The sequence below is a fragment of the Peromyscus maniculatus genome, chromosome 23 (genome assembly GCF_049852395.1).
Source record: "Peromyscus maniculatus bairdii isolate BWxNUB_F1_BW_parent chromosome 23, HU_Pman_BW_mat_3.1, whole genome shotgun sequence".
Taxonomy (NCBI): Eukaryota; Metazoa; Chordata; class Mammalia; order Rodentia; family Cricetidae; genus Peromyscus; species Peromyscus maniculatus.
Window position 1 is genome coordinate 21,862,930 of NC_134874.1, and position 22,586 is coordinate 21,885,515.

The 22,586-nt window shown below is 48.1% G+C and overlaps 1 protein-coding gene across 1 annotated transcript in view; it reads left to right on the forward strand.

Annotated features, from left to right (window-relative positions):
• Window positions 1-58: 58 nt before the first annotated feature.
• Window positions 59-22,586, forward strand: part of LOC102906757 (S-adenosyl-L-methionine-dependent tRNA 4-demethylwyosine synthase TYW1) — an 86,815-nt gene continuing 64,287 nt past the window's right edge. The window contains exons 1-8 of the mRNA XM_006971343.4: window positions 59-244; window positions 1,882-2,009; window positions 4,908-5,030; window positions 9,811-9,912; window positions 10,563-10,757; window positions 11,880-12,164; window positions 16,596-16,718; window positions 19,303-19,420. Of these exons, the coding sequence (XP_006971405.2) occupies window positions 241-244; window positions 1,882-2,009; window positions 4,908-5,030; window positions 9,811-9,912; window positions 10,563-10,757; window positions 11,880-12,164; window positions 16,596-16,718; window positions 19,303-19,420 (1,078 nt within the window). The 5' untranslated portion in view covers window positions 59-240. The remainder of the gene's footprint in view (window positions 245-1,881; window positions 2,010-4,907; window positions 5,031-9,810; window positions 9,913-10,562; window positions 10,758-11,879; window positions 12,165-16,595; window positions 16,719-19,302; window positions 19,421-22,586) is intronic.

Here is a 22,586-nt window from a genome sequence, read left to right on the forward strand (position 1 = left end):
AGCGTTATGAGCGGGGCTTCCCTCTGGTCCCGCCCCTTTCCTCATTTGAGCCAATCAGAGAGGAGCTCTGAGCTTCCGCTAGCTCCGTCTGCTCCTGGGCCCGCCTCTGTCCTCTGTGGCCAATGCGGGCGGGCTCGCCGACGGCATGGCTTCCCTGGTTCTGTGAATCCGGTCCCTCTGCTAGCAGGCCGGCGCTGTCTGCGTTTGCTGGCGACCTGCGGGGCTTGGGCTCCGCGGAGGATGGGTGAGGACGGGCTGGCCAGAGTCTCGGGCGGGCAGGAGGAAACAGCTTCTCTCCCCACGCAGGGGCCATAGGTTGTTGCACTCGGTGTTTTGCTTTTTGTTTTTATTGTATTTTATTTTTCCCCCTCTGTCGTTTCATTATATTTTTGTTTTTCTTCAGAAAGGGCCTCGTTTTGTATTCTAGGTTGAGCTAGAACTCACTGTATAGTTCAGGAGAGTTTGAGACTCACCATGTAGCCCAGGTCTGAAACTCATTTGTGTAGCAACTTGCTTGGCACTCAGTATGTAGCTGAGGCTGCCTAGGAAGTCACTACCCAGGAGGATTAGGAAATTGTCATGTAGCCCAAGCTAGCCTCCAAATTTAGTGTTCCTTTTGCCTCAGTCTACCGAATGCACATATTAGCAAGGGGGTAGTCACTACTGGGAACAGGGAGGACCAATCCATTCTCTTAACTAACTAGTTTTTTTTGCCTTTCTGGGATATACCTGTTACAGGCATTGATTGGGTGTGGAAAGTAGAAAGGCGTATGTTTTGAAGGAAACTGGCCTAACCTCAGAAAGAAAAAAATGGCTCCCTCCTTATACACTTCTGGCTCCATTGAACACACTTGTAAACCCTAAATTTCAGTTTTCAAGTCCTTTGAAATTTCTTTCAGCTTCAGTGTTTAAGGCAAGCCTCAAATTAAAAAGAGTTGCATGTGGGCTGGAGAGATGGCTCAGTGGTCAAGAACACTTGCCACTTTTCCAGAGGGCTGGGGTACAGCACCCATAGGCACCTGTAACAGCAACTTCAAGGGATCTAGTGTCTTTGTCCTCCATGGCTTATTGCACGTATGCACATGTGCACATATACATATGCAGGTACACAAGCCTGCACATAAGTAAAAGTTAAAAAAGTAAATATTAAAAAAAAATCAGGCTGGGCGGTGGTGGCGCACGCCTTTAATCCCAGCACTCCAGAGGCAGAGGCAGGTGGATCTCTGTGAGTTCAAGGCCAGCCTGGGCTACAGAGTGAGTTCCAGGAAAGACACAAAGCTATATACAGAAACCCTGTTTCGAAAAACCAAAAAAAAAAAAAAAAAAAATCAGGACTCTGGGCATTGTGGCATATGCCCTTAGTTCCAATACTTGGGAGGCAGAAGCAGGTGGATTTCTTTAAGTTTGAGGCCAGCTTGGTCTGCATAGTGAATTCCAGGATATCCAGAGCTAGAGAGAGCCTCATAAAAGAAACAACAAACAAACAACAAAAAGGGTAGACATGGTGCTGTTTGGATAGTGAGACAGGATTGTTGTAAGTTTGAGTGTAGCCTGGTCTCCATAATGAAATCTTGTTTCAACCAAAAATAAATCAACCATTGAAATTTCTTAGATCGTTAAATATGAAGTTTGCTTTTAATTATTTTTATTTTTATTTTTTAATTTTTGATTTTTATTTTTCAAGACAGAGTTTCTCCGAGTAGCCTTGGCTGTCCAGGAACTCAATCAAAATCAAGAGATTTAGCTGCCTCTGCCTCCCGAGTGCTGGGATTAAAGGCATGCGCCACCATTGCCTGGCTGCTTTTAATTTTTGAAACACCAGTGGGCATCTTTCTGTGTGGCTGCATGCATTGTTACAGCTGTGTGTTGTTTTAAACTTAGGTCCTCTGGATGTGTGGGACTTTTCTTCACCTTTGCTGTTGCTGTGGGTGAACAGGTTCTACATCTATCTGGGCTGTGCTGTGGGAGTCACTCTTTGGATCTGTGTCCAGGTTGTCATCAAGAAGCAGGTAATTGGGGTAGTTTTTCTCTCTCACTTTCTCCCCCTTAAAACATTTTATTTTTAATTGGGTGCCTATGTGTCGGTATATGCACGTGAGTGCAGTGCCTGTGGAGGCCAGAAGAGGGCGGTGGATCTTCTGGAGTAGGAGTTGCAGGTGATTATAATTGGATATAGGTGCTGGGAACCAATCTGGGGGCCTCTGCAGGCAGAGTATATGCTTTCAGGAGTTGGTTCCTTCCTTCTATCATGTAGGTTCTAGAGATCAATCTCCAGCCATGAGGCTTGGCCACAGGATCTATGCCCACCTACCCATCTAGCTCGTGGGATAGAGTTCTGTTATGTGTCTCTGGCTGGCCTGCTGCACACTATGTAGCCAGCCAGCCTTGAACTCTAGGCAGTCCTCCTGCCTCTACCTCCTGACAGTCCTAATGCTCATAGCAACATTAAATCACATTTTTGTTTGTCTAGATTTTTTAAAATTTATTTTATATGCCGACCACAGTTTCCCCTCTCTCCTTTCCTCCCATTCCTTCCTCCCCACTGTCTAGATTTTTTTTTAATACATTAATTTTAGAGACTGTGTTATAATGGACTAAGTCAGAAAATTTTATAATGGAATTTTAATCTACAAAGAGAAGTAGCCGGGCGGTGGTGGCGCACGACTTTAATCCCAGCACCCAAGAGGCAGAGGCAGGTGGATCTCTGTGAGTTTGAGGCTAGCCTGGTCTACACAGTGAATTCCAAAACAGCCAGGGTTATGTAGAGAGACCCTGTCTCAAAAAACCCAAACCCAAAAAACAAACAAATAAATAAATATAAAGGAGAGAAAAATAAAGCTGTTTCACACCCTTCAGGGAATAGCAGAATCCTTCCTTACACCCACTGAAGGTCAGAACATAAGAATTGCACAGTTTGCCCTCCTTATCCTGGTGTTCAGGATTAAGCCAAGAGTAGAAAATACTTGGCAACTGCACTGGGGAGTTGGCTCAGCTGGTCAAAGCTCTTGCCATGCAAACCTGACAACCTGAGTTCAATCCCCAGAACCCACATAAAACCTGGATGTGGGCTGGAGAGAAGGCTCTGCAGTTAAGAACATGAGTTGCTCTTGCAGAGGACCCGAACTCCGTTCCCAGCATCCATGTCAGGTGACTTATAATGGTCTGTAACTCTGGTACCAGGGGATCCAGCACCTTCTTCTGTCCTCCATGAGCATTTGACTTACAGGTGAGCTTGCGCACGCGCGCGCGTGCGCGCGCGCGCACACACACACACACACAGCCAAACTTCTTTATCAACTGTGTGCAGAGCTCTTTATTTGCCATGTGACCTTTTCTTAGATACTGTTTCTGTTCACCCCAGGAGAGAGCACTGTGGCAGACTAAAGGAATGTTTTCATCCAGGTCGGGCTTTGTGAGCCTGTCAGTGTATTGGGGTTATTACCAGCAGCTCGAGTACCACTTGGGAAGCGGTGTCACCTAAAAGTCCTGCCCCAGCATGGGTGATGACTGAACATCTCTGAAGGCTCCTGCACACCTCGCAGGCAGCTCCTCTGTGGGGAGCTCTTCTTCTCCCCAGCAATCGTTTGCTGCTTACATAGCCATGGTGGGGGCTTCCTGAGTCTCCTAAGTTTCTTGTGAGTTTCATGCCTCTGTTGAGCCTCCCTGCCAGAAGGAATGTTTTAGTTTTGGAGAAAGGAGTTGACAATACCATTCTCAAAACCAAACAGTGTAAAAACTATATAACATTTCCATTGGATCAAATGTATCTATAGATGGTTTAAAGTCTCTGCAAGGAGCCGGGCGGTGGTGGCGCACACCTTTAATCCCAGCACTCAGGAGGCAGAGCCAGGCGGATCTCTGAGTTTGAGGCTGGCCTGGGCTACAGAGTGAGATCGGGACAGCCACCAAAACTACACAGAGAAACCCTGCCCTCCCAACTCCCCACCCCCCTCCAAAAAAAAAGTGTCTGGGAGGATGTGTGTAAGTTCTAAGTAAATTCTGTGCCATTTTTTTTTTTAATGAGACATTTGAAGCCAGGGTGGAGGGAGCAGGCTTGTAATCTCAGTACTTTCCAGGCTAAGGCAGGAGAATGATTAGTCTGAGGCCAGCCTGGGCTACACAGGTAGACTGTGTCTCAAAACAACAACAACCGCCCCCCCAAACAAAACAAAACAAAGCAAAAGAAAATTACTTGAATACTGTTGTTGTTGGTGTGTGTATGTGTATATGTATGTGCATGTGCCATCCTCTGAGTGTAACAGTTGGCTTCATTAGAACCTGTGACTGCTTACAAGAGACCTCTGGAGATCAGGCTTGGGGACTTGATTTTCCCTCCCAGGAGGAGGGGTAGTCCGAGACCCAGCTGAGATTCTGGTCACTTCCCCCAACCTCATTCCTCTTGGCCAGTTGTATGTAATATTGTTTTGATTACACATAGCCTTGTGGTCTTGGAAGGTGCTGGAGTCTAGAGGTTGTGAGAGGTTACCTGAGCAGAGGACTCCACCCATGCAGCTGTAGGGAAGTCATCCTCCATTCTGGGCTGGGACTTTAAGGTCCCCAGGTTAGGCTTCAGTGGAATGGTTTGTTGTTGGAGTCCACGAAGGAGGGGTAGACATTGTGTACATCTCCCTAAGGGAAGAGGTCCTGTAGCTATGTGTGTCCATCTGTCCTGGGACCAGTCCTCCATAAACAGGTAGGCTACAGCTTTCCTCTGCAGGGAATGGGCATATGTAAGTTTGAAAAAGGTGGGTCCTGCCTTTTAAGGACCCAATGAGATCACAAGGATGAGTTGAGGGGTACACCCAGAAAAATGAAGAGAATCACAGAGTCAGAGTCCAAGCTTGTTTTTATTCCTCCCAAAGTGAGGGAGAGTCTTGATGGATTCCCTTCTCTTCTTTACCTTCAAGGTCACTCGCTCCCAGGAGAAAAGTGTCCCTGGAGCACCCGGCAACTCACTCTCCCTTCAGAAGAAGGAGTCACACGTGTCTGGAGTGAAGATTTTCTACGGATCACAGACCGGCACTGCCAAGGTGAGGGCTTTGAACAATGCCTCTGCTTTGGTTTCTCAGAGTTTAAAGAAAATTCCAGAAGCCTCCTTTAGCAGTGAGTTTATCAGTCTTGCAGTCCTTCTATTATTCTCTCTTCGTTCCTTTCTGGAATGGTGGATGGCTTCCTTCTGTGTCTGTGGGTCCTGGCCTCGAAGGGCCCCGAAGCCCTTGTCTACCTCTGGAGGATGGAGATTCTGGCCTTGGGGATAGGACGTGGGCTTCAGGCACATCCAACCCTGAGACACTGTGACATGACATTGTAATCTCACATGTGGGAACCTCACAACAAGGGAGAAAAAATTGCCGAACACTGGTAATGAAGCATGTTTGAGGTTTTTTTTGGGGGGTGTGTGTGGTGGGCTGCATTTATAGTTTCCTTGTGCCGGTGGCTATTGGCTTTTGGTTAGAAGAGTCAGACACTAGTGAACAGTGAATCACAGAGATGGTGTTGGGGCTGGGTCCCATCTCTGGCAAGTTCGCACATCTATTCGATGCAGTCAGTGTACTAAAGGCAGGGAAGGTAGATGGAACCTACCCTAACAGTAGATTCAAACTGGAGGTGTGCGGACCAGAGTCCGTCCGCTTCTCTTCGCGGATCCTCGTGTCACTTGCTTCCCTGAAATGAAGATCACAAGTGTTGAGTGCTTTCTAGGAAAAGACTGAGTAAGGCTACCATGAGAATGAATCATTAAACAAACAAACAAACCCAATGCAACCAAAAAAAGCAAGGGCTGTTATTTTGTGTGCTGCTAAAGAGGGTCCTACTGCCCTCTTGTGGATATTATACAGAAGAGATGTTTTGTTTTGAGACCATCTTAGGTGGCCTGTTCAGAATAATATTCATTATCGTTACTCATTTAAAAAGATTTATTTATTTTTGTGTGTATGAGCAGGAATGTGGGCACACATGTGGATGGTAGAGGACAACTTGAGGGAATCAGTTCTCTCCTTCCACCGTGTGGGTTGGGGGTGGGGTTGAAACTCAGGGTATCAGGTTTGATAGTAAGTGTCTTTACTCACTGAGCCATCTCAGTGGCCCTATTCAGAGCCTTGAAGTCTTTTTTTTTTCCCCAGACAAGATATCTTTTATGCCAGGGTCACTTCAAATTCTCTATGTACCAGAGAATGACCTTTGCTGAGTAATTCTTAGGCTTTATCTTGACATATTAATCACACAATGACTCCTTTTAATTGGCAGTCATTGGTAATTAAATTCCACTCACATGGTTGGTGTTTCTGGCTGCCAGCCTCTATCCTGAAGTTGTTTAAGGGTCCTCTCTGGTGAGTCATGTCACTGGCAAGATAGTAAATTCGGGGGATTTTTGAGACTTTGTGCCTAGTAACAAGGGTCAACTGCTTATCTTTTCACATATGCTCTTGTACTGATGAAGTGTAAATCTAATTAATCTTATCAGTAAAAACCAGGAGTCAGATATTGGGGTGAAAACCTAAAAGATCAGAGAAGCAGGGGAGCAGCCACCAGTGACTTCCTACCCCTTCCGTTCCTCCAACCAAAAGGGCCTAGATCCTGTCTCAGCCCCGCCTTACCACTTCCTGTCCCTCTCTCTACAGTCCTCCAAACCTCTGTGGTTCACTAGTGGCTAGCTCCGCCCTCTGACTCCAAGCAAGCTTTATTTGTCAGAACACAAACAAAGTATCACACAACATACTGCCACTCTATGTATAGTGAGCACGCTCTCCCTGCCCCAGCCTGTACTCTGTCCACCCCATCTGAGTATTTTCTTCCATGGTGCTCAGCACTGTCTTGTATCTTCTCCTAGCTCTTCTCCATCCATCCAGTAAGCCAGAAGCTTCTTCAGGAGTAGGGCTCCGTCCATCTTGCTGACTTCTGTGTATTGTTGCCCAGAAGTGAGGCTGGCATGGTGGGTGCCCAGTCAGTGAAGTGCCTGTAGCTGACAGTTAGGGGTCATAGGGGGCCGTGCCTTGGGACTGCCAAGCAGAAAAGAGGAGGGTGTTTTTCTCGAGTGTCAAAACCTGCCTGCAAATTGAACTTTCCTCCAGCATTTGGTTCCTTCCTGTGCTTGGGAGAGCTGACGAGTGTGGTCCTTGGGGAGGCTGCCTCCTGGGCTCTGGCGTCTCTGCATCTTCCTCCATGCAGTAATAACTTGTCTGTTTCTCCCTCCTGTCTCTTGCTGAGGCTGACTCCAGCCCAGAGCCTCCCTGGGTTCTGCCAGACATGACATCGCCTCCAGGACTTCCTCCTATAGCTAGAGTTTTCCTGCCTTGCCCACAGTCAGGACAAATCTCTCTCACCTGCCAGTCCCCCAGCCGCTCAGACCCAACCAAGTAAACACAGAGACTTATATTGCTTACAAACTGTATGGCCGTGGCAGGCTTCTTGCTAACTGTTCTTATAGCTTAAATTAATCCATTTCTATAAATCTATACCCTAACACGTGGCTCGCGGCTTACCGGTACTTTACATCTTCCTTGTCCTGGCGGCAGCTGGCAGTGACTCCTTCTGCCTTCCTGTTCTTTCTTTTCTCCTCTCTGTTAGTCCCGCCTATACTTCCTGCCTAGCCACTGGCCAATCAGTGTTTTATTTATTGACCAATCAGAGCAACACATTTGCCATATAGAACATCCCAGTGTCCTCCTGTCTGTCAGCTAGCTTCGCATGCCCCACCACTCAGCTGTGTTTGTGTACATGTACACATATGCATGTGGTAGCCAAAGGACAACCTTTGTAGAGGTCATGAGCGTAGCAGGCTTTTTTGGACCACCAGCCCCAAATCATGGCATGGAGACTATTAATTATGAATGCTCGGCCTTAGCTTTGTTTCTAGCTAGTGTTTTTTTTTTTTTTTTTTTAAACTTTAGTTTACCTCATCTGCATACTGTCCATCCTGCTTTCCTGCTTCCTCTGTGTCTGGCTGGCTAGTCCCCAGCCGGCTGGCCCCTGGCTGGCTGGTTTCCCTTTTCTCTCTGCCCACCAGCCAACACCTGTCCCTCCTCTGCCTGTCTATTATCTGGTCAGCTTTTTATTAGACCGATCAGGTGCCTCAGGCAGGCAGGGTAAAACAGCAACACATCTTTACATAATTAAACAAATGCAGCATCAAACAAAAGCAACACGTCTTTACTTAGTTAAACAAACACTCTCTTGCACAGCACACGGGATCCTGGTGCTCACAGGTAAGCCCTAGGGAAACTGGGAATGTTAAACAGGCAGGGTCGTCTCTTCAAAGGAAGAGATGTATAACCTGCTTTCCACCCAGAAGGCTGGGAATGGATGTGGTTAGTAGCCTGGTGACCTCTGTGCTGTCTGTAGGGCCAGGCCACACCTGACTCCTCAGACTGTTATGTTTATCCCAGACTCTTCCTCCCTAGACCCTCCTCTTGAGCATTGTTTCTTAGTCAGTACAGCCCATCTTTATGGGAGGGGCCATATGCACTTTGAAAAGAGTTCCAATGTAATCGTGTCTTTAAGCTTTGTTGTACATGTGGGATTGAGTTAATTATCATCAGGAAAGTTATTTTCCAAAATTGTGCTGGGCTTAAATTAAATATGGCTGAAATAAACTGCCTGGGCTCTGACTCTAGAGGAGGTTTGAACGAGCACTGGCTGCTGAGTCATGCTGACCCGGACTTCCTTCTGGTCTCACTTGGATTGACCCTCTGCCGCCACACGTGCTCTTCCCCCCCTCCCCCAACAAACAAGCAAAACCTTGCATGTTCTTCAGGCGCAGTCTACCTTGTGTTTTTGAGACAGGGTCTCTTGCTAGCTTGGGAGTTTCCAGATAGGCTAGGCTGGCTGGCCAGTGAGACTCAGGGAACCACCTGTTCCTGACTTCTGGATGCTGTGATTATAAATATATACCATCATGCCTGGTTTCATCTTCTTTTTCTTATTTAAACATTATTTCTCTCTCTCTCTCTCTCTCTCTCTCTCTCTCTCTCTCTCTCTCTCTCTCTCTCTCTCTCTCTCTCTGTGTGTATGTGTGTGTATATATGCATGTGCCAGAATGTACAGGTGGAGGTCAGAAGACAGACTTGGGTGTTTGTCCTCATCTTCCACCTTGTTTGAGACTGGGTCTGTGTTGTTTAAGGCTGTGGACCACGGGCCAGCTAGCCTCCTAGCTTCTGGGGATTTTCCTGTTTCCAAGTCCCATCTTGTTGGAGGAGTACTGGCATTCCAGTGTGTGCTCCTGTGTCTGGCTTTACATGGATCCTAGGGATTTGAACTCAGGTCCTCATGCTTATGTGGGAAGCACCTTGCCCACTGAGCTATCTCCCTAGTCTAGCTTCATTAAAAAAAATATTGCTTTTATTCAGGGAGTGTGTGTGTGTGTGTGTGTGTGTGTGTACACGTGTGCGTGTGCGTGTGTGCTCTCGCGCGGAGGTCAGAACAACTTGTGGGAGTTGGTTTTATCTCTCTACCTTGTTTGTCCCAGGGATCTCACCTAGGTCATCAAGTGTGGGAACAAGTGCCTTCCTTTATGCACTGGGCCATCTCACCAGCCCCCAGCTTCTCTATTTCCCATTCTCTTCACAATTTTTCTATTCCTGTTGGGCAAAGTCAGTGTGGATTTAGCCCCGTACACACCTTTATAGATTGGGAATCTGACTCAGTGCTGCACCTCTGTAAGAACACCCCATTCATGATGAACGCTCAGGACAAAGTTGCTGGAGAAGCATCCACCACAAGGGGCGCCATGATCCTTTGCCAGCTGGAGCAAACAGCAGCTTTCCTTATTTGGCCCACTGAAGAGTTATTTTTCATTTTCTCCCCTCTTTTTAGGGATTTGCAGTGACTCTTGCCAAAGCAGTCACCTCTCTGGACCTGCCTGTGGACGTTATTAATTTGAAGGAATATGATCCAGACGACAGTCTGATAGGAGAGGTTGGTAATTGTCTTTATTTTTTTTCTTCAATTAAAACTCCCAAATTTGGGGCTGCAGAGATGGCTCAGCGGTTAAGAACTCATGTGGCTCTTGAAGAGGATCCAGGTTTGGTTCCCAGCACCCACCTTGGGTGGCTCACAGCTGCCCCTAATTCCAGATGCAGGGAATATGGTGCCCTCTTCTAGCCTCGTTGGGCACCTGCACTTATGTGCACATACCCACACATCTACACACAATTAAAATAAAAATGTAAAACCCAAGTTTAATTGATCACCTGTCCTGTGGGGTTATTAGAATTTCCAAAATAAATTGAATTTTCCTGCTGAGCCTTTTCAGCTGGAAGCTTTTCCACTATGACTCAGAAACTTTGATTTGTTTTTTGAGTCAAGTTCTTGGCTTGATCTCAGACAGAGGCAAGCCTATTGTCTCTGCCTCTTGAGAGTGGAGGCCAGAAGGCATTGTTGGATCCCCTGGAACTGGAGTTGTAGCTGGTTTTGATCCCCTATGTGGGTTCTGGGACTAGAACTTGGGTCCTTTGTATGAGCGGCAGGTGCTCTTAACCACTGAGTCGATTCTCCATCGTGTCTTGATATTCTTGTAGTCATTCTTATTTCTAGTATCCTTCTGATGTGAATCCTGTTTTATTTAGATCACTAGTAAAAATGTCTGTGCCTTCCTGCTTGCTACATACACGGACGGCCGCCCTACTGAGAGTGCAGAGTGGTTCTCTAAGTGGTTGGAGGAGGCGGCTAATGATTTCCGCTTCGGCAAAACTTACCTCAAAGGTCTGCGGTATGCAGTGTTTGGCTTGGGAGACTCTGCCTACCGGAGCCACTTCAACAAGGTGGGTGTGTTAAAGGACCAGTTCCTCCTTTATCCAAAAGACAGACAGACAGACAGACAGACAGACAGACAGACGAAGTCTCACACATGCTATGTGTATGAGAGTGAACCTACAAACTTTGCTGCTTAAATTACTGTTATTTTTTAAATTTTACTTTATGTGTATGGGCATTTTACCTGCCTGAGTGTCTTTGTAGCACTTGTGTGCCTGGTCTCTGTGTAGGTCAGAAGGTGTTGGATAGCATGGAGCCAGAATTACAGACAGATGGGAGCCGCCATGTGGGTGCTGGGAATTGAATGTGGGTCCTCTAGAAGAACAGCCAGTTCTCTTAACTACTGAGCCATCTTTCCAGCCCCAGTAATAATGAATTATTACATTAATATTATTCCTTTATGGTGGTGGAACCTAGGGCTTTGAACATGCTAAATAAGCACCCTGCCACTGAACCATGTTCCCAGCCCCTCACTGGGGATTCTAGGCAGGTGCTCTACCACTGAGCCACACCCCAGCCCCTCACTGGGGGATTCTAGGCTGGTGCTCTACCACTGAGCCACACCCCAGCCCCTCACTGGGGGATTCTAGGCAGGAGCTCTACCACTGAGCCACACCCCAGCCCCTCACTGGGGGATTCTAGGCAGATGCTTTGGCACGCAGCTCCATTCCCAGCCAGGATGATTTTGACTTTCCCATCCTTCTGCCTTCAACTCCTCAGAGTTCTGAGCATACAGAGGTGTGTGCCACCACACCTGGTTTGTGCAGTGCTGAGGACTGACCCCTGGGTCTGCTGTGCACTAGGCAAGAGCTCTGTCACTGAAGTATATCCCTAGCCTTTTTATTTTGGGACAGAGTCTCATAAGTTGCTTAGGCTGGCCTTGAACTTATTTTGAGTCCAGGCAAGCCTTGAACCTGAAGATCCTCTCACCTCTGACACCTAAACAGCTAGGATGCCAGGCCTGTGCCAACTCGGAGCTTGGAGATCATTTTGTGGTCCTGTGCTGTGCCCCTCAGCAGCTGCTCTAAGCAGGGCTCTGAGTCATTGGGTTTCTGCAGTACAGACTGGGTTTTGCTTTGTGTATTTGTGCGTTGTGGGTTTTTCAGTCTCTCTGTCTCTCTCCCCTGAAGGTCAGCACCAATGTTGACAAATGGCTCTGGATGCTCGGCGCCCAGCGGGTGCTCACCCGCGGGGAGGGAGATCGCAATGCAGTTCAGAGCAGACATGGCAGCATCGAGGCCGACTTCACAGCCTGGAAGACCAAGTTCGTCTCCCGGCTAAAGGCCCTGCAGAGGGGGGAGAAGAGGAAGACCTGTAGTGGGGACTGCAAGAGGGGGAAGTGCGAGTCCACCCAGCCCGGCGCAGGAGAGACGCGCCCTCACCTGCAGGGCGAATTGCACCCCAGGGATGCGGAGGTGTGTGCTTATGTTCCTTTCTCACTCGTGTGTGTGTGTGTGTGTGTGTGTGTGTGTGTGTGTGTGTGTGTGAGAGAGAGAGAGAGAGAGAGAGAGAGACAGAGAGAGAGAGAGAGACAGAGAGAGAGAGAGAGAGAGAGAGAGAGAGAGAGAGAGAGAGAGAGAGAGCGCCACTCATTCTTGTCCCTCTCACTGCTGCGTTGCTGAGTCAGGCAGGTCTTTACCGTCTTCCTCCGGCCCAGACATGGAAGCTGGAGGAGTGACTTCTGTCTCAGTCTGAGCATGCAGCTCCCCGGCTCACATCCTTCCCGACCCTGTGACCGTCGCTCACTCTTACGGCAGCAGCGGGTCATCCTGGGTTCATCTGTCTGCTCCCTCAGCTGCTAAACTTTACCCTTTGATGATACTTCCTTAGAATTGTCTTCCGGCTGTCCAGTGGCGGTCGTCAGAGCCGGGCGGCCCCTTCCGGCTGGCCACCTGGCCACATGCATCGGGAGCAGCTTTGAGTGCTGGCCCACTGTGTCTTTTTCCACTTTTGTTCCCGTCTTTAGGCGAGGCTTGACTGTCGGTGTGAGTGGTCAGTCCCTCTCCCTAGCCGACTGCTCCAGCCCTCAGGCCTCCAGCAATGCCTTCATGTTCATCCTCCTGCCTCAGGGTGCCGGAGGGTCTCCTTCTGCACACGAGACTGGCCCCAAACACACAGTCCCCTTGTCACAGCCTCCCAGGTGCAGCCACGCATGGCCAGAGGTGTTGGTTTTCCTCCAGTGTTTGTGGCTCAGGATCTCAGGGCCAGGCAGCGGTGGCGCACACCTTGAATCCCAGCACTCAGGAAGCCGAGGCAGACAGATCTCTGTGAGTTCGAGGCCAGCCTGGTCTACAGAGCAAGTTTCAGGGCAGCCAGGGCTACACAGAGAAACCCTGTCTTGAAAAACAACACAACACAAACGAACAAACAAATAAGAAAGAAGGAAAAGAAAAGACAGGCTGTAGTCCTCACTGTTCCGGAACTTTGTATGCCAGGGTGGCGTGGAGTTCACTGCCGCTGAGCGCTGGGGTCACAGGTGTGCTGAGCGCTGGGGTCACAGGTGTGCTGAGCGCTGGGGTCACAGGTGTGCACCGCCACGGCCAGCTGTTTCCCAGGACTGTCAGTTGAGACCCCACTCTACCCGACCTCCGCACCTGTCCGCTCTTGAGTTTCTCCATCTTCCTCCTGCTCTTCCATCTCCTGGTTACCAGGGTGTGGCCACGCTGGTGTCCTCGGTGCAGAGCATAGGTGCCGAGTGACAGGTGAGTTTCAGCACCAGGCACCTGCTCTCCCATTACCTGGGTTCAGCCAGCATCTTGTCTCCCCTAGGGTACTGTAGCTACTCCTGTGTGCAGTCTGTCTACTCGGTTATCCTGTCTGTTCCAGGCACACACAAGCCGGAGGGCTCCATTTTCAGACAAGATTTTAAAAATGGGGTCCCCTCCCCTCCATTTTCATGTGTGTGTGAGTGGTGTGCATGTGTGTGTATGCATATTTTTGCATGCTTGTGGGCACGTGTGTGTGTGTGTGTTTGGGTACACATACACACATGTGGATGTGCATGTGGATCCAGAAATGCATGTTGGGAATCATCCTTAGTCATTCCTGTACCATATTCATTGAGGCAGGGTAGCTCAATCGAACCCAGAGCTCAGAGAGTTACGGCTAGTGTCTGGCCAGCTTGCTGTGCACCCCAGCCAGGTGGAGTATGGTGGGCAGTCATGCTCATCCCCCATTGGTAAGGATCCCAGGGACCCGACCTCTGGTCCCCATGCTTGCACAGCAGGCCTTTAGCCACCACAGTTTCCCGAGTCTCTTTCAGCCACTCCAGAAGCCTCTGCCGTTTTCCTTCCAGGCTGTGATCTTCCCACATCTCTTCCCCACCCCCACGCTTTGCTTTCCAATCTGCTAGTAATTTCTCAGTGGCTTCTTGTTGCTGTGTCCACCTCCCACCAACTAAGATGTCTTTCCCCATCCACCCTTATAGCTTTGCTTTCCTAATGTTTGCTCAGTTGTTCCGTGATGGAGGCAGCCTCCTATGGCTACTGATTCCTAAACTCTAGAGCCACAACGTGAGCACTCTGTAGTACCTGTACCCATGAGTTGCTATAGTGGACTGGAGCCTTTCTGGGGAAGAAGGGAATGTTTCACATTAATTTTCCAACCCCAGTGGTTTCCATGAATTGCATTTAACTTATTTTGTTTTTTAAAGGTTCATTTATTTTTTAAAATTTTATGTGCAGGGGTCTTTGCCTACAAGTGTGCGGGGGGCGTGGGATCTCCTGGAAACGGAGTTCCAGGCCGTCCGTCGTCAGTTACCGTGTGGGTGCTGGGGACCGAACCTGCGTTCTCTTCAAGAGCAGCCCGTGCTTGCAACGGCTGAGCCGCCTCTCCAGTCCTCTGCATTCATCTTTTATTGAAGACAGGTTTTAAATTTTCTGAAGGTCGCAGAGCCAAGTTAATGGCGGTTTTGATTAGATTTTATGTGAAGATGAAATGAGGTCCTTCGAGAGGTAGTGGATTCATTTCTGTCAAAGATGTGGTTCTGAGCATAAGTTACAGAAGAGCCCAAGATGGTCAGCGGAGTGTCTTACCAACTACATGCCACCTGCTGCCAATTTTAAAATTGTAATTAAATTGATTACTTTTGAGACAGGTTCTCAGATAGTTCCAGTGGCATTGATTGATGTCTAGTGCGGATGACCTTGAACTTCTGAGCCTCCGGTCCCCACCTTCAGGGTGTTGGGATTATAGGTGTCCATCACCATGTCAGGTTTGTGCGATGCTGGGGATGGAACCCAGGGCTTTGTGAATGCTCTGCAAACACTATCCACATCACCAGACTTGCTTTTTCCTTAAGGGTTTGGGGTGCCAGCTGTGCTCACTCCCTCTGTATTGGCACAGTGCAGTGGCAGAGCTGTATCGCTGAGGCTGGGGTTGCTTATCTTGCTGGAGTATTCACCCTGGGGCCCTCCTTACACAGCAGTAAATTGAAGTTACTTCTCTGTATTTGCCTGCAGAGACAAATCACAGGCACATGACACTTAACCTCAAGCTATGTTCTGAGCTGGGAGCTGTTCAGGCTGTTCCAGTGCTGGGTGGACATCACCACGGATACTAAAAGAAACAGAAGAGAGAGCAAAGGCTGTGATGTTACAGGCAGTATGGGCTCATGGGGCCACTGCCATATATGGATGGCCCATTGTTGGGTGACATTTGTGACATATTACTATTTTGTCATCTAGAAGCAAAGAAGACTGCCTGCCTCCCAGAAAAAAGTATTTCTGTGTGTGTGTGTGTGTGTGTGTGTGTGTGTGTGTGTGTGTGTGTGTGAGAGAGAGAGAGAGAGAGAGAGAGAGAGAGAGAGAGAGAGAGAGAGAAAGAAAAGCTCTTGCACATGTATGGAGGTCAGATGACATCTGGTAGAACTCGATCCTCTCTTTCCACCACGGGGATCCAGGAGATAGAGCCCAGGCTTTCAGGCTCTGTGGCAGGCACCGTTAGCCACTGCACCATCTTGCTGGCCTCATCTCTGCTTTCAGTACTGAGGATTGAACTGGCCTCAAGTCTGCTAGGAAGTGTTGTCATAGTGATCGACCCCACAGCCCACTGTTCCCATCTTCTCCCTGGCGTCATCTTCCTCTGTGCATTTGCTCATTCTGTTTTCACATGGGAGGTTAGCTGAAGTGTTAGTTTTTGTCACTCTGAGTTTTTTCTTTTTAAGGTTTATTTTTGTTAGGAGTGCCTGCAAGTAGGTATGTGTACCATGTGGATGCAGTGCCTGTGGAGGCCAGAAGAGGGCACCAGATACCCTAGAACCAATGTAGAGACAGTTGTGAGCTGTCATGTGGCTGCTGGTAACTGAACCTGGGTCCTCTGCAGAGCAGTCAGAGCCCTTAACCACTGAGCCATCTCTCCAGCCCCTGTGATGCCTTTTCACAGGGATTACTCTGATGCCAGAGATCTAAGATGGTTTATACTTTTAAAAATTAATACTGTAAAGGTGGGGCCAACAAGATGCCTCAGCAGGTAAAGGCACTTGTCACCAAGCTTGATGACCTAAGTCCCATCCCTGAACCCACAAAGAGGAAAAAGATGATGGATTTCACAAGCACACTGTGATATTTGTATACACACACACACACACACACACACACACACACACACACACACACACACACGATAAATGATAATTAAAAAAAAAAAAAGCAGGGACAAAGATCATACAAAAACACAGTAAAGGTCCTTTGATGTGTTGCTCAGTGGCAGAACACCTGCCTAGCATCGTGAAAGGCTGGGGTGTCCATCCCCGGCAACACAAAGTCAACCTAATACAGTAAAACAGTCAGGTCCCCATGGGAGAAGGAGTGAGGGACCAACCTTGTGTTGAAATACTTGCCTTCCAGGAGGAAGAGCCCTGTGAGAGCAGCAGTGAGGAGGAGTCGGGGACCCAGGATTATCAGAGCCTGAATTCCGTGGTGGATGTCGAGGACCTGGGCAACATCATGAACCCCATGAAGAAGGAAAAGGTACTGCTGTTTGGGGGATACCGCAGTCGGAGCCTGTAGTCCATTCAGCTCTTAGAATCTGTCACGGTATAGTTCTGGTTTGAAGGGGGAAGGCAGTTTCATTTCTCTTATCTGCTACCTGGAAGGGTTTCTGTTTTTGTTGTTGTTTGTCTTAAGTTTTTTTTTCTATATTTACATGAAAATGACATTTATTTCATGTGTGTGTTTTGTGTGTTATATGTGTGTTGGGGCACACATGCCACAGTTAGAGGACAACTTTTGTGAAGGTTCTCTCCTTCTACCCTGTGGATCCCCATGATAGGACTCAAGTCGTCAGGCTTGGTGGCAAGCATCTTTACCTGCTGACCCATCTCAGTAAGCCTTGCATGAACTTTGCTAAATTCTTCTCATTCGGTACCATGGTAACAGGCTCCTGGAGGACCAGCAGATGAGTAGGGAGACTAGTTCAGAGATGGTGTTCAGGGCTGTGGACGATGAGCGTCTTTGAGGATTTGGTTTTTGACACAAGGTTTCTCCGTGTAGCCCTGGCTGTCCTGAAACTCTATAGACCAGGCTGGCCTTGAACTCAGGGATTGTCTTGCCTCTGCCTCACAAGTGCTGGGATCAAAGGAGTGCACCACCACTGCCCAGCTGGAAGTATTCTTTATTGTTAAGATTTCAGATGGAATCGGTGGTGTGTCCATGTCGTCACAGATGGAGTCAGACTTAGTGGTGTGTCCATGTCGTCACAGACGGATTCAGACTTAGTGGTGTGTCCATGTTATCACAGTCACTTGAGTCACCTCTGGTCCCGAGTCCAGTTCTTTTGTTGGTGTTTTAAGATAACTCAGGTTGGCCTCAAATTCTCTGTGCAGCTGAGGATGACTTTGTCCTGTGTGGGGGTTACAGGTGTGTGTGCTATCACACCTGGATTATGCAGTGCTTGAGCTGTACCTGGGGCGTCCTGCATGCCCGACACACCACCAACTGAGCCGCACCCCAGCCTCTTTCTGACATGAGTGCTTTTACAGTCCTTTTTCCAAATCAAACTGTGTTACAGTGAATGTAATTTTTGGTTTTGGACTAGAAATGTAATTTTCTTTATTGAAACAATCTTACAATGGAAAATGAAGTAGCAGATTTATATATATATAGGATCCCAGAATTTCTACCTGGCTAAACCTTCCTTAAAGCTTTGCCTAGTGAGGTTAGGATGACACATTTTTTTCTTTGCGTTCTAGTGGCCAGTAGAGGTCGCTAGAGAATGTAGTAATGAAAACCATCCTTGTCATTATTTTTGGAAATGAAATGATGTTGGACCTTGAAGCTGTTAGCTTATAGTATTTAGTTCTCTCATAAAAATCATCAAATGGAGGGGTCTGTGTGTGTTTTTCATCTTTAGTAAGACCTGAAAATAAGTCACCGTTTTTTTTTTTTCTTCTTCTTCATTTGATGTATATGTGTTTGCATGTGTGTATTTAATTTACTGTGTTGCTGTGGGTTGACCCTGGGGGCCATTGTATATGCCAGGCTATACTGTGCCATAGAGTTACAGCCGGAATACCTCCCCTCTTTTTGTCTTGTTTTGGTTTTTGTTCTTATTGTTTGAGGAGAGTCAAGTGTAGCCCAGGCTGGCCTTAAACTTGGTGTGCAGCCACTGATGAGAACACACGGGCAGGTTTGTTTATGCTTTCCAGTTCCATTGGAAGCTCCGTCAGCAGAGGCACAGCAGAGGCTTCTCATTAGCTTTGCCCAGGGTTTCTAGTTAGGCACTTGGAGTGCTCACTCTGAGGAGAGAGCTTGATTGTGGTCGCTTTTCTCAGAGCCAGTAACAGAAGGTGGAGAAGTCAGCCTGAACTGTGTTCACTTACCTTCCGTGGGTTCGCTGCCTGTGAACCCCATCTTCCTCCTCCCTCCCCGTTTCCTCCCCTCTTCTCCCCTTTCCTCTCCCCTTTCCTCTCCCCCGTTTTCAAGCCTGCCAGCGGTAGCGTGCTCCACCGCCTCCCACTAGGAACTGCGGTTTATTTAGTACTTGCACTCTGCTCCATTTTTCAAGCCTGCCAGCGGCGGTGTGCTCCTCTGCCTCCCACTAGGAACTGTACTTTATTTAATGTTTGCACTCCACCCCCTTTCCAGGGGAAGAAGTGGAGATTCAGGAAAAGTCAGTAATTTGCCAAAGTGAGGCAGTTTGTCTGTGTTTGGTTGTTAAAAATATTTGGTCTTGGGGCAGGCAGGGTGGTTCAGAGGGTAAAGATGCTCACCATCAAGCCTGGCAGCCTGATTTTGTCCCTGGGATGAGCACAGAGGAGAGAAGCAATCAACTCCCAAGTGTCCTCCGACTGCCCCATACCCACTCTAACTAAAGAAGTAAATGAAGTGTAATGAAAATGAAATCCTGACTTTTTAAACAGATGAACGATTGACATGGGTTATGTTTTTATGGTTGTTTTGTGTTGTTTACTTATTGACGTATTGGCCCTGGTGGTGTGTCTTCCATCATCTCTCTGGAAGCAGGACCACCTTGTGGGATGTTGGGTCTCAGCCTTGGCTGCATGGAGTCTTGCTTGTTTCCAATTCTGGATTTTCCTCTCTCAATTCAACCCAGAGAGAAAAGGCTCCACAGGAGGAGAGAGGTGGCGTGAAGAGGAACCCAGAGAGGAGCGAAGACAGCGAAGGAAGAGCTATGATCACGCCTGCCCTCCGAGAGGCCCTAACTAAGCAAGGTGAGCATCTGCCGGGACTGGTTCGCCATTGCTCTTTGGTGCACTCGACCTGATGCCCAGGACAGGACGCAAAGGACAGGGTTGTGGCGGGACAAAGAGAGAGTCTCTGCTGCTTAGTGTGGCAGTTGGCTCACGGCGTGTGGTAGTCGGAGCTTAGGGCACTGGGACCGGAGAGAAACAGTAAGGGAGGGACGTTTATCTAGCTCAGTTCCAGATGCTTAGTCTGTGGCCCGTGCTCATGTGACCTGTGTGCGTGTGGCCTGTTTCTGGGTCTGTCATGAGATAGAGCCTTGGGGCAGAAGGACTGCCTGGGAGAGACCTCAGAGCGGGAAGTAGATAGCTGGAAACAGGAAACAGCCACACCCCCAGCCACTCTCCTGTGACACACTTCCTCCAAACAACCCACCTTCCACAGTGCTACCATCTCATATAAACTATCCACTCCTGGAGTCCCTCAGGGGAGCATTTATTTCTTCAGAGCTCTGATTTCTGATGCTCTCCGGACATACCTAGGTGTCAGTCAGTCCAGTGTGCTGACAAGCAAGATTGACCATCACTGGGGGAAGCTAGAGCTGCCTGAGATACCCCTCCCACCTGGTCTCTCTCTTTCCTTATCTCTTTCTCTGTCTCTTGTCTTTTGAAGGCTCTCTTTTGGGTCTTGTGTATTCCAGGCTGGTCTCACACTCACTGTGAAATTGAGAATGACCTTAAAGTTTTGATCTTCTGCCTCCCAAGTGCTGAGATCAGACGCATGTCCATGATACCTAGTTTTTACAGTGCTGCGGATCAAACCCTCCAGGGTCTAGTGTTTGCTGTGTGTATGTTTGCATGCCCCTGCAGAGGCCAGGAGGCTTCAGATACTCTGTTTTTTTGTTTGTTTGTTTTTGTTTTTGTTTTTCAAGACAGGGTTTCTCTGTGTAGCTTTGCACATTTCCTGGATCTCTCTCTGTAGACTAGGCTGGCCTCGAACTCATAGAGATTCACCTAGCTCTGCCTCCCAAATGCTGGGATTAAAGGCATGTGCCACCACCACCTGGCTCAGATACTCTGGAACTGACTGGAGTTAGGGATGGTTGGGACCCATCATGTGGGTGCTGAGACTTGAGCATGGGTCCTTTAGGAGAGTACCCATTGCTCTTAACCCATATGAATCATCTCTCCAGACCGTACTTGAGTCTTATTACATTTCTTAAGTTCAGTTGTATTATTTCTTCAATTATTTTGAATATGTCCCCTCCTTGTTCCTCAGGGACTGTGAGACATGTCTTCTAACATGCTACTTGCATTTGACCATTGTTCATTTGATCATTGATGTTTCTATTTGTCAAATTCTTTGTTTCCTGTCTCACATTTTTGTCATTACATGATTACATTTACAGATTTGGCAAATCCCTTCCTTCCTTCCTTCCTTCCTTCCTTCCTTCCTTCCTTCCTTCCTTCCTTCCTTCCTTCCTTCCTTCCTTCCTTTACTTTTTCAATAGTTACTTTCTATTGCTGTGAAGTGATACCATGACCAAGGCAGCTTATATAAGAAAGAGTTTATTGGACTTACAGTTTCAGAGTGGAGTCCGTAACTATCATGGTGGGGAGCATGGCAGCAGGCAGGCAGTCATGGTGCTGGAGCAGTAGCTGAGAGCTTGCATCCTGATTCACAAGTAGGAGTCAGGCAGAGCTTACTGGGATTGGTGAAGGCTTCTGAAACCTCCAAGCCCATCCCCAGTGACACACCTCCTCCAACAAGGTAACGCCTTCTAATCCTTCCCAAATAGTTCCATTAACTGGGGACCAAGTATTCGAATATGTGAGTCTATGGGGGCCGTTCTTGTTTAAACTACTACATTCCACTCCCTGACCCCCAAGAGGCTCGTGGCCATATCATAATGCAAAACGCATTAAGTCTATCTTCAGAAGACCCCATTGCCATTTACAGTATGCCCAACTTTAGAGAGTCAGGTCTCCACCATCTGGGTTTCAGGGAGTGAACTCAGGCCTGGCAGCAAATGCCTTTACCTACTGAGCCATCTTGCTGGCCTGACCCAAAGGACTCCTGAGTCAGAGTACCACAGAGATTGGTATTTCCTGTAGCATATTTCCTGTAGTCCTGTAGCCAGAGGGCTGCAATAGCGAGCTAGCCAAGATGCAGATGGAGCCTGACTAGGGTCGGCAGATGGGTGGGGAAAGAAGGTGTCCATACACATTTTGTTGAACTTTCAAAAAGAACAAAAATGTTTTTGTAGGAAAATTGATCCTGGAGATCATTATAGTAAGCCAGGCTCAGAAAGACAATTTTTCCTCTCATGTATGGACTCTACATTTTATATGGATATACAAAATCATTTATGTGAGCCTTTAGGGGACATTTCTCCTTCAAACTGCCACATGTACTCTGTGGTTGTTGAGTACAGTGTGTTCTTGGGCAGGGTCCTAGTCAGCTTTAACTGTCAGCTTGACACAGCCTAGAGTCACCTAAGGAGTCAGTCTCAGTTGAGAAATTGCCTAGATCAGGTTGGCCTGTGGGCACCTCTGCAGGGAATCATCTTGATTGTTAATTGATGTGGGAGGGCCCAGCCCACTGTGGGCCGCACTGTTCCTTGAGCATGTGGCCTGGCCTGGCTACAGAAGTTCCCCGAGCAGCAGCCTGCAGGAAACAGGAAGGAGAGCAGGGCAGCCGGTGTGTTTGTTACACTGCTTAGTGCCTCCGGCTTTATGACTGAGACTGGCCTCCGAGACTGCTGTGCTCCTGGGAGCCAAAAGCCTCCCCGCGGGCACTGGATTAGTTTATTGTTTGGGCCTCTAGCCTTAGATACATATACATTTTATTTATGCTATATGTGTATACATTTAATTTGTAGGTATATGTATATAATGACAGAGACTAGGCTCTTACTATGTAGTCCTGGCTGGCCTGAAACTACTAACTGTGTAGACCAGGCTGGCCTCCAGATCTTCCTGCTTCTACCTCCTGAGTGAGTGCTGGGATTAAAGGCACATGCTACCACAACCAGCATTTTTTTTTTGAGACCGGATCTCATGGCTTGGCCTCAGAATGACCTTGAACTCTGCCTCCACCTGCCAGGTGCTGAGACTACAGTCGGGCCTCACTATGGCTAGATTTTTAAGTTTCTCACGGTGGTCAGGCTGGTGGCTCACAGCTCTCAGCACTTTT